Raw genomic sequence first — 17,642 nt, forward strand, 5'->3', positions numbered from 1 at the left:
AAGCCTGCCCCAGCTGAGGCCATCCGACTGCCAAGTTCAGAGACACCTCACTGTGTGCTGAGAAAGGATTCACAGCAGCCAAACTCGCTGGCACACAAGGAGAAAGCCAATAAACCACGAGTAGGTGGTGGCCAACCCTGATGGATGTGGTAGCTTGGATGCAATTTTTGTGTGGTCTTGGCTAACTTGACAGGAATAAAAGATGCTGTTCTTTGCAGCCAGCCTGCAAAGGAGTGTGGGGGGCACTGTGCAACACCAGCCATGCTGGTAAAATGAGTCCTCCTTTCCACTGTCCATTTACTGAAGTGTTTAAAATTTCAGTGGACTCCTAGATAAACACTTAAGGTTTGATTTTCCAAACAGACACAGATGAAAGTGAGAATGCACCAATCCTTTGAAAATAAACTCCAGGGAATTTTAAGTTGAATATTCAACATATGAGGTCACTTTTGACAGAAAATGGCTAAATTTACCTAGGGCGATGCATATGCGGTATTATTTCCACAAATGCCTCCTTGGAATTCAAACCTACACTCCATTCAAGATGAAATTAGCAATTTGGAAAAAGTCATACTAAAACTTCAGCTAAATTTTTGCTGGTCAAAAATAAAGAAAGCCATTCCAAATGAGATTTTTTTAAATCACTGCATGAAATATTTGATTTTCAAGCAAGTCAAATAATGTCTTGAATTTGCTTATCAATTTAAAACTGACTGGTATGTTTTGATTTCTTGAAAGAAAATAGTTCAGGAAAATTACCAGAAGCACCCCTGAAATATTATCCTCAGTTTTCAAACCACACAAAATTGAAAAGAGATCTCCTAATAAAATATTTCATGCTTGTGTTTCCTCATTTGAAACAAACAAACACTGCCTTTGCTATATAACCAGATTATCCAGCAAAGTCACACTACAATCCATCACTCCAGCTGACACCAGTAAGAATAGTGCAGCAGTCCTCAAGAGCAAGGGTCAGTTTGTGAAAAAATGCCTATCACCTCCCACTTTCAAACTAGTTACGACTATCTACATAAATGTGCTTAAAGCTGGCTTGGTAAGTCTACAATACATGTTTGAGAATACTGTACATATCTTAAGTCTTTCTGACTGCAGCATAACCAGCAAGATGTTCATTATAATACATATCCATGCTCAGAATAGGAAGATATTTTACTTCTTCCCTATTTTTATACATTCATGACCAGTACTCTGTGCTTGGAGACCAATGCAGTTATATTTTACTGCAGTGAATTTTTGTCTTCATTGTAAATGGACCACATCACATTCAGATTTCAATAGCCACTTTTGCAACATTAGGAAAAAATACAGAAAATACTCTTTCCAACAATGACAGCTGATAAACCATTAAGAGCTTCAAGAAACAACATTAGCTCAGCCCTTTCATTTGCTTTTAATCGTTGTTAGTCCAATATTGCACAATAGTGCAATGATGCCATTTCCCCAACAGCTACACTTACTAATTCTCAGAATTTATGACAAAGAAAAAAAGACAAAACCAGAACACATCCCAGCTTAAACAGAATATTTCTCTTTTCTGACGTTAAAAAGTATCTCCATGACACTTAAGGCACATTGGTTCCTGATGTATTTTTATTTTCAAGCTTCTTAATGTCCATCTTTTTAACAAACTTAAAGGTGATATTTCTTCCACAATTTTTATCCAACAGCATCATGCCCAGAAGGTAAGCAGTAAAAGCCAAGGTCCTATTGGCTTCCTATGCAAAAGTTTCCCATGATATTAATCATAATTGTAGAGCTTTGCACAGGTGACCCAAACCAGGATTCTCCTTCCTCAGCCTTCTGTGTTTTGAAACCAGTCTTGAAATGCCTCTTCACTGATTCTGTACTGTGCTCCATCAATAGCTCATGCACCTGCTCCATGACTTACAGCAGAGCAGGATCTTTAAGTGAATAAACAGTATTTCTCCTCCTCATGGCAGCAGTGCAGTTCCAGCTTCACTGCAGGCATGCACAGCCATTGTGCCATGGCAGGGGGCCTGATCTGCTTGAAAGGATGTATAGAAAGATTTAAACCAGTAATGAGCAAGCTAAAATAAGATTTTAGCCTGTTGTTAGTAGTCATGTTTAGGAGATAATAATTTATTGCTCCAAGTAAGGTATATGGGGCTTTTTCAGTACATAGGACAGGAAAAAACAGAGAAGTGTGGTGTCTATAATGTGCAGTTTCTGTTCAAAGAGCAAGTGATGCTCCACTTCTGGCTGCACAAAACAATTAAATTGCCCAGCAGCATTTACATGAATACTATTTGCTGCGGTTGACTGCTTTTTGTTGTTATAAATGTTCCATTTTGGTCACTAGACATACAAAATGTCTAATTCTGTCACTTTATTAATAATCCCAACCTGCCCACACTCTGAGTATTGACTAATCTGGTTAACAAGATTTACTTCAGTCTTGTTTTAAAAAAGAAGTGGTATGATTATTCACGTGCCCACAAACCCTGGGGTTTTTTTTAACTCTTTCTACTGAACTTCCATAAAAGTTAAAATGGAAGAAAACAAGAAAATATTTCAGATTGGCCAACAACCAAACTAGGAATTGCACACTTGCCTAGAGGAGCAGAACTCAATCACCCTTGGCAGACTGCTACCACTGCAGTTATGGGATTAAAATGAGGGTGTGAGATCCTCTTGGCTTGGGATTTCCATGCTTATTTTACCAATCTGGACTTTGAATACTGCCAAGCCCAAAATTAAATCAGTCTGTACCTATCCTTTCATCTGTCATGTCTTTAAAGTCAACCAGCATACACAGCAGTCACATTTATTTCGGCAATAAACCCTCAGTTATTCAGAGGGGGCAGAATTATCTTGATGGCTAATATCTTTTTTCTCTTCATATAAATTACCATAGCCAGAATATGCAGCTTACATATTTATAGCCACCACAACTGGCTTTAAAAAAACCCAAACAATAACCAAACAAATAATTAAACCCACAAACATCTTTGCCATTTAAGTTCTCCAGAGACATTAAGGAATAACTGTACCACAGAGATCTTAGTCTTACAGTTGTGGTTTTTTAAAGAGATAAAAGTATTCAGTACGCCCCTTTAAGATCAGAGCTCACTATTTTCAGACAACATTGTTAATAAAATAAAATGCTGATTAATGTTTAAAAGAATCTAATATAAGAGGAACAGTGAAAATGAAAATGGTTTGAGGCTGGGAAAGTAATGCATTATGGCTGAGCCAGTCTAACAACCTGCTGATGTCAACAGTTGGAGCATCCCGTTCTCCTCCGCCACCTGGCACGGCCTCTGGCACTTGTTAGATCCTGCACCCACCCCATGCAGCGTGCTAACCCAGCAGAACACTAATCCAGCAAAAATAAAACCAGATCAAATATCTTTCTGTTGACCTAACTGCAGCCTTCCAGCACCTGAAGGGAGACGGCGAGCAAGAGCGAAACTGCTTCCAAGGGCATGTAGTGACAGGACACTGGGGAATGGCTTCCAACTAAGAGTAGGCTGAGATCAGATTTCTGGAAATAATTCTTTACTGTGAGAGTGGTGAGGCACTGGAACAGGCTGCCCACAGAGGTGGTGGATGCCCCATCCCTAGAAGTGCTCTAGGCCAGGTTGGATGGAGCTCTGAGAAATCTGGGCTAGTGGAAAGTATCTCTGCCCAGGGTCAGAGGGACTCGAACTGGATGAACTTCAAGGTCTCTCCTGACCCAGGCCATTCTATGATTCCATGATTAGCAATTTTTTTCAGAGCAATATGGATTCCAAGAAGGACCAGAATGAATTCAAGCAAGCAGAGGAGCCTAGGAGGTCTAGGACAGGGATAAAACAGCCTTTTTCAGCAGCAAACTGATGGCATAGCATAGGCATATTTTCAGCCCAACTGGGTGTATTTTAGGCACAAATTTTTTAAGTTACTGCATCCTCCACTGAGGGCACTATGGGCTGCCCTGTTCAATCTCACTGCAAGTAAAACTGACAGTTTAAACCCCCTCTCAGAGAGATCCACAAGTCAGTCTCCTGGAAAAGCATTTTAGCCAGAGGACATTAACCTGCAGGGCAAAGGGAAAACTGGAAGGGGAAGACTGGAAGAGGGGAAGCTTGAAATGGTAACTTCTTAAAGGGTGACAACTAGACCTGCAAAACCTGTTTCTCACATTTGTATTTGATCTGAATGTAAGACATGGGATAAGCAGGCAAGACATATTTCAGAGAGCTTCTTAGCCCCCACCTTTTTATTCTCTGGGAGGAGGCCAGAGTCACCAAAACAGGAGTGACTGGTACACTCTGCCATCATAAAACAGGGACGTAAAATGCCTGACAGGAACGTGCAAAGAGGGCAGAGCCGGGCTATTGCCAGCAGTGTCCAGAGGAGCCAGAGGCAGTGGGCACGAACTGAAAGACAAGAGGCTCCATCTGAACACCAGGAAACAATGTTGGTCTTATTTCATTGTGAGGGTGACCATGCTCTAGCACAGGGTGCCAAGCAAGGCTGTGAAGACTCTATCAATGGAGATACTCAACAGTCAGCTGGACAGAGATATTTGACAGCCAGCTGGCTCTTGGCAACCAGCTCTGTGCGGCCCTGCTTGAGTGGGGGGCTTGGATCACACAGCCTCCAGAGGCCCCCTCCAACCTCAGTCTGTGATCTTGTTCTTAATCCCTGACTGTGTCCAAGCTACTTTCAAAGAACAAAGTGCTGTGAGCATCTTGTAGCGTGGTAAGTGAGCTCAGTTCTGGTGCAACCATGACATCTGGCAGAGAAACATGCTTAGCAAGCCTTAGCTCTCCTCTACCTCTTTTAGCACGGGTAAGACAGCCAAGTCAAGAGGTTGCAGGGTTCCCTCCATTAAGCTTTATTTGTTAAACGGCTACCCCAATGTATACAATGTGTTTCACAAGCTACTGCAGTCATTTTAATCCTCTTCAGCATTGTGACAAACATGGAAAGTAGCCTCACTTAAGTGGAAAATCTCACCCCTAGCACTGAGGATATGACAGGGCAGATGACCTGGGGAAAAAATATCACCCCCAGCACTGAGGATACGACAGGGCAGGTGACCTATACTCTGGGGGCAGGTGACCTTGAAACTGAGTCTGGAGATTATTTGAAATAATGCTGGTCTGAGGATTTGCATGGTTTACACTAATGACTTTCTGAGTAACTGAATTTACACAGAAAGTGGTAAACTGGATGAGTTGCTTGTATGGTCAAAGATAAACTGCTTACAGCTTCATTTCAATCACCAGGTTGCATGATCCACTCTAATGGATCTTGTCTCTGCTGAACTTGGTCTGCAATGCACTGCTCCTATCAAATGATCTTTCTCCGGCTCAAATGCAGTTAATTGCCAGATGTGAATGCAATGGCCTTCACAGTACACACGGCTACAAGAAACTGCAATTGCAACTTTTTCTACCTTTTCCCCAATTCATAATGGCAGTGATCTTTTATCTCTCTGGAGAGAGAAAGAAATCAGCTTTGATGACCACCTCTAAATGCTGTTTTATGTCATTCCTGCCATCCTGGCTATACACTGTTTCTCCTATTGAGAACCAATTCACACTGACTACCAGGTAAGTTACCTACACCTCTGTCAGCTTGCATTATAAATAAGAGAAATGCCAGCTCACGTTCATGGCCACTAATGACCATTTCCCTGATCAGCTCTTGACAGTGTGACATACAGTAGGAAAAAAAGCCAGTGTGGTACAAAAGCAAAAAGGAACAAAGGCAATCTGTGTCTCCTACCTCCGCTCGACCTTCGTAGTATGTTAGCATAGACTTTGTAAGTACAAAAAGCCTCTCTTTGTAGTTTAAGGGAGAAGTCCTCTTCTTCTGCTGTGATCTTTTAATCAAAATCTCTTGTAGGATAGTAGTCGTATTCATTTCAGCCACTTGTCAGCTCTCTTCTAGCCATTGAACATCAGTTCCTGTGAAGATGAGGAATAAAACATTACCAGATCTTAGGAGGATCACAGAATTGGAGACTTCTGTAACAAAAAGAGCTTCGACTTATAAACGAAACTGCCTGAATATACAGAAAGCTGGAGCTCACATGGAAGTTTACAAAAGTTAATTATTAGACTAAAAAGTTCAGGCTTTGCTCAGCTGAGGGCTGCGCTGGCACATTCCCAGGAAGCCCAAAGCTGTACGTGACTGGGATGAAATCAGGTACACTGCAGCCTATGTCACAGATTATGGGTGAGAAGTCTGAAATGTGCTCCAGGCAAGCAGCACTGCACAACTGCTCTTCACCACAAACCTGTACAGAAGTTTCTAACCTGTACAGAAGTTTTAATTGCTAAGGCCTGTGCATGTATGTCATTTGCAAAAGAGTTCTACACACAAAATTGAAAATCATAGAATCATAGAATATCCTGCATGGAAGAGACCTACAATGATCATGGAAGTCAAACTCCTGGCCCAGAACAGGACAGCCCCAAGCATCCCACCATCTATCTGAGAGCATTGTCCAAATGTTCCTTCAATGGTCAGGCTTGGTGCTGTGATCACTTCTCTGGGGAGCCTGTTCCAGTGCCAAACCATCTTCTAAGTGAAGAATATTTTTCTGATATCCAGCCTAAACCTGTCCTGACGCAACTTCAGGCCATTCCCTTGGGTCTTGTCACTGGTCACGAGAGAGAAGAGATCAGTGTCTGCCCCTTGTCCTCCCCTCTCAAAGAAATTGCAACTGCAATGAAGTCTCCCCTCAGTCTCCTCCAGACTGAACAGACCAAGTGTCCTCAGATATTCTTCATATGGACTCCCCTCTAGACCCTTCACCATCCTTGCTGCCCTCCTTTGGATGCTCCTGAATAGCTTAATGTCTTTCGCACATTGTGGCACCCAAAACTGCATGCAATATTCAAAGTGAGGCTGCCCCAGTGCAGAGCAGAGCAGGACAATCCCCTCCCTTGCCTGGCTGGCCATGCTGTGCCTGATGCTCCCCAGGACATGGGTGGCCCTCCTGGCTGCCAGGGCACTGCTGGCTCATGTTCAGCTTGCCACAGACCACAGCTCCCAGTGCTGCTTTCCAGCCTCTCATTCCCCAGTCTACACACACAACCAGGGTTGCCCCATGCCAGGTGCAGAATCCCCAATGTGCCCTTGTCAAACTTCAAATGGTTGGTGATTGCCCATCTCTCTAATCTGTCAAGGGCTCTCTGCAGGGCCTTTCTGCCCTTGAGGCAGTCAACAGCCACTCCCAATTTAGTATTTTTGGAAAATTCAGTTAATATTCTTTCAATCCTGCATTCAAGTTGTTTATGAGGATGTTGAAGAATGCTGGGCCTAAAATGAAGCCCTGGAGAATTCCACTAGTGACCAGTCATCAGCCTGATGTAATCCCATTTACTACAACCCTTTGTACTTAAGATGGATCAGTAGAAGTTATTTGGAAAATTTGCCCCAATTTTATTAATGAAAATTTTCAGACACAAATGTTGTTTAGAAGATGTCAGTTTGAGAACAAAGAACTTAAGCTTGTTTTTCAGAAACTGCTAAGCATACACCTTCCAACTTCTGTTTAGAAAGACTTCATGCTGACTATCAAAATCAAGCAATTGAATTCAGACAGTTTTGGTCACTCAGTAATGTCAAGCTGCTTTAAGCTCTACACCATGACTGATACCTGTCATGGACAAACTTAGGAGTCCATGAAAATCAATGCACCCACAGCTGCTTCGTTTGCCAGTCTGGCTCCAGGGTCCTGCTGTAGGCAATCTCTCTGTTCTTCACAATGATGACAGCTTAAACACAGCTGATCTCCTCCCTCATCAACCCACCACTGTCCTGCCATGCCACCCTGCCTTGTGCAGGTGTTCCTTCTGCCAGGCTGGGAAGCAGGTTAGGGAAGGGATCCAAGCAGGATTTCATCATGCAGCACAGGCAGCTGCCTGCACAGACACATTAAATGAAGTGCACGGAGGCAGGAATGAAAGCTGTGGGAGAGGTTGTGCAAAAGCTGTTCCAGAAATCTTCCTCCCCACTCCTTTTTGCTTTGCTCACTTTCTGCCAGCCCTGCACATGGCACCACTCAGCCCTCCCTGCCTGAAGCTGTGCTCCAAAGCCAGGAGAAGCTGCAGGCACAGACCTGGAGAGCAGCTCAGGCTAGAGCAGCACGGCTGGAGCTGAAGCCACGGCTTGAATAAGGAACAGCAGCATCTGCTGAAGCACCAGTGACTGAACAATCTCTCAACTCTTTGGAGGGGGTGGGAGGATAACCCAAACCAAAGCCCTAGAGTAAAACAAAAAAATAATTCATTCTTCACAGGGCTTACTTTATGCACCTATTTGCTATTTAGAGTATTTCAGAATTCACTGGGGAAATGGCATGCACATTTTTCTCTGCAGGCAACATAACTTCAGCATGGACAAAACAGTACATTTCACAGAATTCTGGCAGAGAATCCTGAAAAGCCACAAACCTCCTCACAACATTGCCTTACACTACATAATTTTTAATAAAATCAAATGTAAACAAACTCACTGTAGTGTGTCTCATTTTGTGAGCAATTGATGGCTGTCACAATACATGAAGTGACACTCTTTGCCTTCCAGTCCAGTGTTGATACTACTTTTCAGTCCCTGGTTTGACCAGCTGAGCTCTCATAGCCCATACTGCTGCTATCACAACAGCTGGAAGTAGTTGTTAACAGCTTTAAAATATCCTTTTCCTTCCTAGGAATACCTCTTCATATGTCAAAAAAAAAATATATATACAGTGGTTTAAGTGGAACTACAAAAAAAGACCAGGCTAGGATGCATAAGTAAAATATGATGATTGGACTACAAATGGTGATTATTATGAATAATCTACATTTTGTTATTTCTTTTCTTCTGAAATGCTTACACATACATTTTGTTGGTAATCTGTCATATTGCATTCTGGGAAAAAGGCAGATCTTTTTTAATCACTAATTGTCTTGGATATGTTATTTAACTACTAAAGCTGACCAATTCTGTTTTATTTCCCTTCTAAAAATAAATTGGCAATCTTAAAGGTAATTGCAGAAGGAAGAATACTACCATAAACTTAAAATATAAACATTTTGCAAAAAATTAAAAGCCAGTATTAACTTTCAGACCAGCTTAATGCACACAAAACTTTAAGGGTTCCCATCACACAATCTCCCACTCAAAACAATTCTGCTGTTCTCAATAGTAAAAATTCTCTCTTTGTACTTAAGAAAAACATAATTATTATCCATTTTATCTCTAGATCCCTATAGTGCTGCATTAGAGAGCACAAGAAGGATTCAAAGTTAACTACGATTTCAAATCTCAATACTGATGACACTAATATATTTCATTTCTCAACCAGGTTACATTAACATGACACAAGAATCAAAAAAATCCTTTTGACAAAATCGGGGTTAAAAAATAAAAGCATCAGTAAATGTCTGCTCTTGGTTGCTACACTGAATTATCTCTGCTATGAAGATTTCAGCAGATTAGAACCAGTTTCCCAGGTCACAAGATCAGCCTTTGAATCTGCATTTGGTCACAGAAACCTGCCTTATTTGGAGTTATTTCCAAGTCAATGGCCCTAGATACATTTCTGTTTGGCTCAGGATAACTGAACCCTCACCTATCATTCTGAAAGTTCTTCTTCAGAATAGAAATACTTCACTAAGAAGCCCCTGTAACAGCCACATCTACTCTTAACAAACCCATATATCACTACTTTTCTTCATTACAGTTTTAGACATTTTCTGCATATTTTCCCTGCCCCACTTCCCCCCAAACACTCCTTTGTTCCCAGACCATCCCTCAGAACATGAAGCTGTTTGCATGACACATCTTATCTTGTTGTAAACAACTGTGGGAGTTTCAGGCTGACACCCAATATAAACTTTTCACAACGTGACTGGTGCCAAGGAATTGCCCTGTTCCCTGCCAACCATAGTTACACAATAACAAAGATAATCTAATTTGCAGAGATGCTGAAGACTCAGAATTATGGCAGAAATCAGAAAGAGTTACAGATTCTCAGCTTTTCTCAGGGCAGGAAAACATCCTCAACTTTAAGCATCAAAGTATCTGCATCAGCTCAGGTTTCCCATCTTCCCATTGTACAAGTATTAATCTGTACAGCCATGAAGTCACCATACACCTCCTCAAAACAAATTAAAACAACTGTTCAGATGAGCCTTCTAAGTCAATATCGGTCCAAATGCACGAGATACAATTTCATGTGTACAGAGAGCTTTTTATGCATGCCACCTTTCCCAATTTTCACTGGGGAAAACTGAGCCACTAAGCGATGCGGTAAGCTCAGGTGTTGCATCACTACCCACCCCACACATCTTCTGGTTCCCACTCCCAGCTCCCAGATTGTGTCTGTTTATTGAAACAATTAGTACCTGTAAGCCAGCTGGACTGTAAGCACCTTTAACATTGAAAAAGTTGAAAAAATGTATGAAAATCCCAGGGCAAATTCTAGCGAGCAGAAAAGAGAAAGTGCATCCAGTCTGATCAGGGATTCTCTCAGCCAAATGTAACAAGTAATTGTCACTTTTTAAGGCACAGATCTTTGCACCACACATAGTCATGGAGGGGCTCACAAGAAAAAAACACATTCTGAAAAATATACTTATCACAATTATACAAAAGGAACACTAGGAGGAAATATTAGCTGAAAAGAAAAATGAAAGCAAGGTGGAACTGTTTTCTGAGTTTCAACACCTCCTTAGTGATGGTAAAATGTCCCGAGGAATTTGTGTCCTTCAGAGCAAAGTCTTAATGTTAAACTGATGGGCAATCAAGGTAGACAATCCCTCTAAGGAATAACCATCCTCAGCTTTCTGACTTGGATTTCATACATTGTGCACAACTGCTCTTTTTCAGATTTGGGACACATGAATCCAAACCCATGTCAACTCCAGATCTGGATACTTAACATTGAAAATGTACCTCCCAGGGCAGGAGACTAAAAAATATATATATATAGAATATTCACTACTTCAATTTTTAAAAGTATCAATCAAAATGTCAATTTTAAAAACCCAACTGGTACCTTGTAATCCTTCCTCAAATCTGTATGTTTCAGAATATTTTTCCTCCTCCATTTTAACTAGTTCAGACCAGTTTGCTGACCAAGCTCACAATGTGTCCCTGCAAATGTCTGCAGTGGGGCAAGTGAAGAGACAGCCCAGAGCTCCTCTGGTAGAGAGAAGAAACAGTGCAGAAGGAACAAGGAAAGGAGAACTCCTTACCCTGGTTTTTCTGCTGGAGCTTCTGTTGCTTTACCATGAAACCATGAACTGAGTTACATGTGAACATTTACATAAGTATCCAGCACAGGCTTATTTGAATAATTACAGCTCAGTGTAAGCAAGGGTTGCAAAATATACTCTTGTATTGTCTTTTGGCCCCACATCTAAGGCTGCAAATTAAAAACTGAAAAAAATAAAATACAACTGTTATTAATCCCTGTTCAAAAGGTAAATTTCACACAAATACAAATACAAAAGAAATATACTTTAGCAAAAATCTGTCATAATTTTAAAATTCAAGTTCAGGGGGATATACTGTAATAATATACAAAATGTATCATATCCAGAAAAAGGAGAAGTAAAAAACATTAGGAAATATTTAGATTTACTTTTTTCCCTCTTTTTCTTTTTTTTTTAACAGCAAACTCTCAGAAACCACTTCCATCATGCGCAAGTTTGGGGTTTTTTTAGCTGTGAGAAATGTAATTTGGGGGAACTACTTTCTAAGAGATTTCAAAATTATACCCAAAGGTTTGCAAAAGCTTGGTTTCTCTTTGAAAAATCAGCCAAACAATAAATGGCTAATTTTATATACACAATCAAACCCTGCAAAAATAAAATTCATATTTGCCTGTATGAAATTTAGGTATTTAAGTAAACAGGCTAAGGGGTAACTCTGTGACCACTCTGACTGGAGATTCTGAGACCATGTGACACTGCAAAATATCCTTTATTCAGCTGAAAAGTATTCATGTACACACACAGAAGGAGCATTTTATCACAATCAGAGCCAGTTTTCCAATATTTATTGGAAACAGGCTCACTACATTTTACAAAATACATCATTTGTTTCCTTTTAGCATTCTAACTTAGGTAGTTGGGGTAAGTAAAGAAAACTGACAAGCGATGGTCCCTCTTAGGGTCAGCTGGCATTGAGGTGGTTTATCACACCAAACTGGAGCATCAACCATTGCAAAAGGGAAATGCACCCCAGAGAGTACATAGAACAGCTCAGGGGAAATGGTGAGAGCACCAAAAGGGTTTCTTTTCCCCTTACAACGATGATTTAGTAGAACAGGTATGTCCAGGTCTCAAAATAATTTATAAACTCAGCTGTTGCTCCTTACTGGGATTGCCTGCAAACCATACACTCCAGTTACTAAGTTATCCTTTCACAGCTTTAGAGGGCAACTTTTTCACAACTAAATTATTCAGGAAATTTATGAAACAAAAATTACATTATTACCATCCGTGATGAAGGAAATATGTTGATATGGGCCTTTTTTACTTGAAATTATTTAGTACTAAGTTTAGCAGCACTATGAGATGCTATACAAAAGATGGACTGATCATTTTTCACTATCCTCATCAACTTCTTATATTTTTATTCATTCCTCTAGAGCTGAGTACTTCTAGTTTTCTTATTTTTCCCACACAAAAACTTTGCAATATTTACAAACTTGCACTGACTATTTTGCCTTCAGTTTATTCAGACCAAAAACCTCTATCATTTGTAATGCTCTCTGCTGCAAGACAATAAAGTTGAAAATTAGTTTGGGACATGGGAAAGCAAGGCACAAAAAAAAGACTGAAACTTCAGTATTTGATATTAACCCTTAAAAGGGAGACAGCAGATTTTCCCAGGTGCAGACTTTGTAGCTCAAGTTTATTTTTACTCTAAATGCCATGTATAAAGCAGAGTGAAAGTGGCAAACAATTTTCTGTTGTCATCCAGCAGGTTTTGCCCTCTATGATGCTATCATCAGGACTTCAGGATGCTGCAAGGTTTGACTGTAGCTGGAAAAATGAGGCAGAGCATAAAGAGATTTGCTTAATTCACTTGTGCAGCATAAAGGTCTGGTGAAGAATATTGGCTTGGTTTACCTGCACAAATATAACTGACCTTCACCTGACAGAGAAAAGGTAAAAGATAAAGTAAGAACCCGAAGGGAAGGACAGGTTCTGAACTGGGAAGAGGCATCTGGTGTACTGGTGCCTTTCACATGTTTATGTACCTTTGAAAGGAAACAAGCCCCTTTATTCTGGCAAGTGTTTCAAAACAAGGTCAGTGAGGGACATGGAAGAACTAACTCCAAACTGGCATGGCATTGGTTTGGAGGAGCAGAAGCACCTAGAGAGCTGAGTGTATATGCTTCACTTCTACATACGCCAAGGCTACCCCACCACTACCCCACTGGCTGGACATTCAGTAAAGCAGAGTGCTGCCTCGGCTTTTTCCAAAAATCCCCTGCTGATAAGAAGGGAAGAGAAACAGTAACACCCACTTTCTAAAGAAACAGGCAAAGATGAGATTTGGCAATGAAACAGGCAAACGAAATGGGTGATACTTGTGCAAAAGATTTTCCTACTTCTCCATGAAGCCGAAGATTTAGAGGGGTGGAAAAATAAAAGCACTGTTAAATCTGAGGTTGAACCCAACTCTGTTAAGGAATCCTAAAGCTCACTATCAAGTAGGACAATTGCTTTTGTACACAAAACTGCAAGTATGAGAAAAACAAATCAAATCTATAGGAAAGAAAAATACAAAAAGAAAATAGGTCAACAGTGCCTGAGGGTATCCGTCTTTTCAACTATAGAGGAGTCAACCTTCTTCACAATTTGAACTTCTCATTTCAAATGTTATACAATCTCAGATAAACGCGTGATATATTATACCAAAAACAAGCTCAATTTATTTCAGTATTCAAGACACTGTTTTGACATGGTCTAACTAAAATACTGAAATACATACAAATTATGACTGTCTTTATGCACAGGGAATGACTAACACTTCCTCAAGTTATTTCTCTTTCCAAACATTCCAAGATCTTTTTCCCTAAACAACTGCTTGTTCTCCACCTACTAAAGAACTACTTGTTCTCCACATGCTAGACTCTGTGGAAGCTACACAGTAAGAAATGCTTCAACGAACATGAGAACTTCTGCTGAAGACAAAGCTGAGAAGCTGACTCAGATGATGAACTACTGGGCCCGTCTCACATGTCGACTAATGGATGTATTTATCTTTAAAGACTTTATTTTGTAGTATTAGAAGGTCACTCGATAAATGTTGCTTTTTCTCACCTACTAAGCAACTGACTAGTCCCACCTGACAGGGCTCAGTAGGTGTGAAAAAGCAACATTTATCTATATCTAAATAATATATCTAAATTACAGGTCAGAACTGCCTTCTGTGCAGGAGAAACACAAGGCAGTGAGTGGGGAACAGGAAATATCCAAGTTCCATTTGTCACGTTTTCCCACGCTGTTTTCACCAGAACACATCCCCTCCACTACAAAACAAGTACAGGAGATGGAACACAAAATGAACAACTATTTACATTTCAGCTGAGATGCTGTTCTGCCCTTCCCAGCGTGGCAAAGCAGTGGTGTTGGCAAGGTCAGCCTGCTTATCTTGTGATTCCAGACTCTCTTACTCTTACGTTGGATAGGTGTGCTTATTTTGGCTGGGGTAGAGTTAACTTTCTTCGCAGTGGCTAATATGGGGTTGTGTTTTGAAACTGTGCTGATCATAGTGTTGATAATACAGAGATGGCTTTGTTATTGCTGGGCAGTGTTTGCACAGAACCAGGACCTTTTCTGCTTTTTGTACTGCCACACTGGCAAGGACACTGGCGATGAAAGGGAAATTAGGAGAAGACACAGCAGGGACAGGTGACCCATATGACCACAGGGATGTTCCAGACCATGTGACATCACCTCAGTATATAAAGTGAGGGGGAAGAAGGAGGAAGGGGAGACATTTGGAGTTATGGCATTTGTCTTCCCAAGAAACTGCTTTGCATGATTGTAGACCTGCTTTCCTGGGAATGGCTGAACACCTGTCTACCCACAGGAAGTAGTGAAAGAAATCCTTGCTTTTACTTGCATTTCAACCACTTGCTAATAAAGTCTCCCCATACAGGACTGAAAAGCCAGGCTGTGACCTTGAAGAATTTCTTCTTCACATAGAGTGCACCCTAAGCAACAAGGAATACAAAAGGACTTCAGCTTCATTCATGTCAATATATAAATAATAATTCAGGGGAAAAGTTTCTCACTGAATCTAAAAATAAACACAACTGACACATGTCTGTGGTCTTGTGTTTTCCCTTTCCTCTGGTTAATGCAAGGTAGCAAAGCAGCTTGTTATCTCTGCTCTACTTGATATCAGATCTCAGATATGTTGAGGTGTTTCAACCTTTGCAAGTTAAACAGGGAATTGGACTTCCACTTGCCAGGAGTCACATTTATGATCTTAAGGAACAGCATTCAGCTCAAACTCTTTGAGACATCATGCAACACAGTCACTAATGCTTCATGGTACCTTACTGCACTCTGCTTACCTATGGTGCGACACAAGGATATTGGAGAATCAACCAAACATCATCGCAACTTGGGCTACCATAATCCAGTCCCATTGAGGTCAAAATTACAAGAATTAAAGTTAAAGCATTGCAAAGGTAAGATTTATAGTTAGGTCTCAGTTTTTCATGGGGAGTGCCTGCATCACATTGACTTTCAGAGTTAGTTTCAGGTTAAGAGATCCAGAAAAGTAACTAAACCAAATTGAGGGAATTTTGCTGCTTGCCCATGACTTTTACTTTTTCCTCAGAAAGCTGTTATCCCCTTCACGGCTGGAGAGAGTGCCTTGGTGGGAAGAGAAAGCTGCTGTGGTGGGAAAGAGGCTGCCTGCACAGAACGATGGCCCTCCTCCCACTGCTCTCACACTCCACGGCCTTTCACCGTGCCATTCTCCCAAACTCCCTGCTGATAAAACAGACCCTCACAGTTCATCTGACACTCTGGAGCTGAAAATATGTCTCCTTCCAACAACTGAACTTCCTGTATTCAAGGACCACTGGGGATGACTGATTGCCAGCCTGCAGTTCTGAGGAGGAGGATGGTCCTCATGGCTGACGATGACAAAGCAAGTGGAAACAGTCCAGCCAGCCGTGGTCTGAGTGAAACAGCAAGATCACATGTGGCTACATAACTAAACATGTAACAGATTATGTGTAAGCAAGCTGAATTCAAGTTGCAATAGCAGTTTTGAACCGGCCACTCTTAATACTGGAGTGTTAGATCTCTTCATGTTAAAAAAATATTATTTTAAGCATCTTCTGGATACAGCTTAAGTAGAAATTTTAATTTCAAAAGATCCCAAAGTATATGTAAAATTATCAGTTTAGAGGATCTCTCGTGGGACAGAAAAAGGCCCATTCAGCTCAACTCACTTGGCACATCCCTGGAACTGGGTCACACAATTCAAAGCGGGAGAGTCCCCCCCCTTCTCCTCCTCCTGCCATGGCACTGGAGACCACTGATGCGGTCTGCAACTTCAGCTGGGAAGAGATGCTCAGAATAAGGGTGGGAGGCAGGGAAAACATAGGGTTTTTTTCTGCCAGGATATGGAGCTTGCCTGTGATATAGGACATCCTGTAATTCAGAGGACAAGTAGCAACCTTGAATATATTAATATATATATATTTATATATTCAACTTCATTATAATTATCTCACCTACCCAGTAAGCTAGCACAGTAAACCTGACAAGATTTGTTCACAGGGCTGCCTAGGACAGATTTACAATGTTCAGCTAAAATGAAGGGGCAGATATCACCTGGGTCTGATGGTGAGTTATGTGGCTATCCTGTGGAGGGGAAAAAAACCCAAAGACAACAAAGAGAGCCTTTTTTTGTTTCATAAACATAAATGGCCAGGAGTTTGTCCCAGTCTAGTGTACAGTGCACACTCTGGAAGTTCCCCTAAAAGGGCAGGGTCCCAGTGTTGTGGCCAGACCCTCTTTCAGAAGGAAGAATCCTGCTACCTTTACTGCCCAAAGCCATGCTTTTCTGCCCTACATTCAATTGAAAACAAGGCCTAGATCTTACCAGTTAATCAGATCACAGCTTGCAATAGGCACAAGGCTGAACAAAACCCCTCCTCACAGGAAACTCAGCTGTGACCTACTTGAGCCTACATGAAGTTATACCCTATGTATGGCCAAGTGGCACCCATTCACATATCTGCTGATAAGAGAAATGGAAATGAGAAAAAACAGGAGCGCCAAGAAAGCCTTTGCTCAGGTCCCACATGCCTCAGCACACTACTTTTTTTTCCCTTTTTTCCTGCATTTGTTTAATGTTGCATAGGATTTTGCCCTTAAGAGCTGAGAGTAGCCCAGTTGGCAGCTTGGTGCTTTGCTTCAGCAGAGGAGCTGTGACTGCAAGCATGGCCAAACATCACTTCTTCCCCTCACCAAAACCTGAGTCCCACAGCTGATGGGAAACAGCTCTTGTACATCAGCTGTTGGCCAGGCTCAGACTCTCCTGGAGCCAGTCCTCTCTCTGCAGCAGGCTCCTGAAAACCCTGTCTCCTACTCACACACAAAGGCAGGACCACACCACGCTAA

General features: G+C 41.3%; 1 protein-coding gene across 1 annotated transcript in view; it reads right to left on the minus strand.

Moving 5' to 3' along the window:
• Window positions 1–17,642, minus strand: part of TEC (tec protein tyrosine kinase) — a 43,021-nt gene that overhangs the window by 21,664 nt on the left and 3,715 nt on the right. The window contains exon 2 of the mRNA XM_030947470.1: window positions 5,761–5,942. Within this exon, the coding sequence (XP_030803330.1) occupies window positions 5,761–5,898 (138 nt within the window). The 5' untranslated portion in view covers window positions 5,899–5,942. The remainder of the gene's footprint in view (window positions 1–5,760; window positions 5,943–17,642) is intronic.

Source organism: Camarhynchus parvulus, chromosome 4 (assembly GCF_901933205.1).
Source record: "Camarhynchus parvulus chromosome 4, STF_HiC, whole genome shotgun sequence".
NCBI classification, from domain to species: domain Eukaryota; kingdom Metazoa; phylum Chordata; class Aves; order Passeriformes; family Thraupidae; genus Camarhynchus; species Camarhynchus parvulus.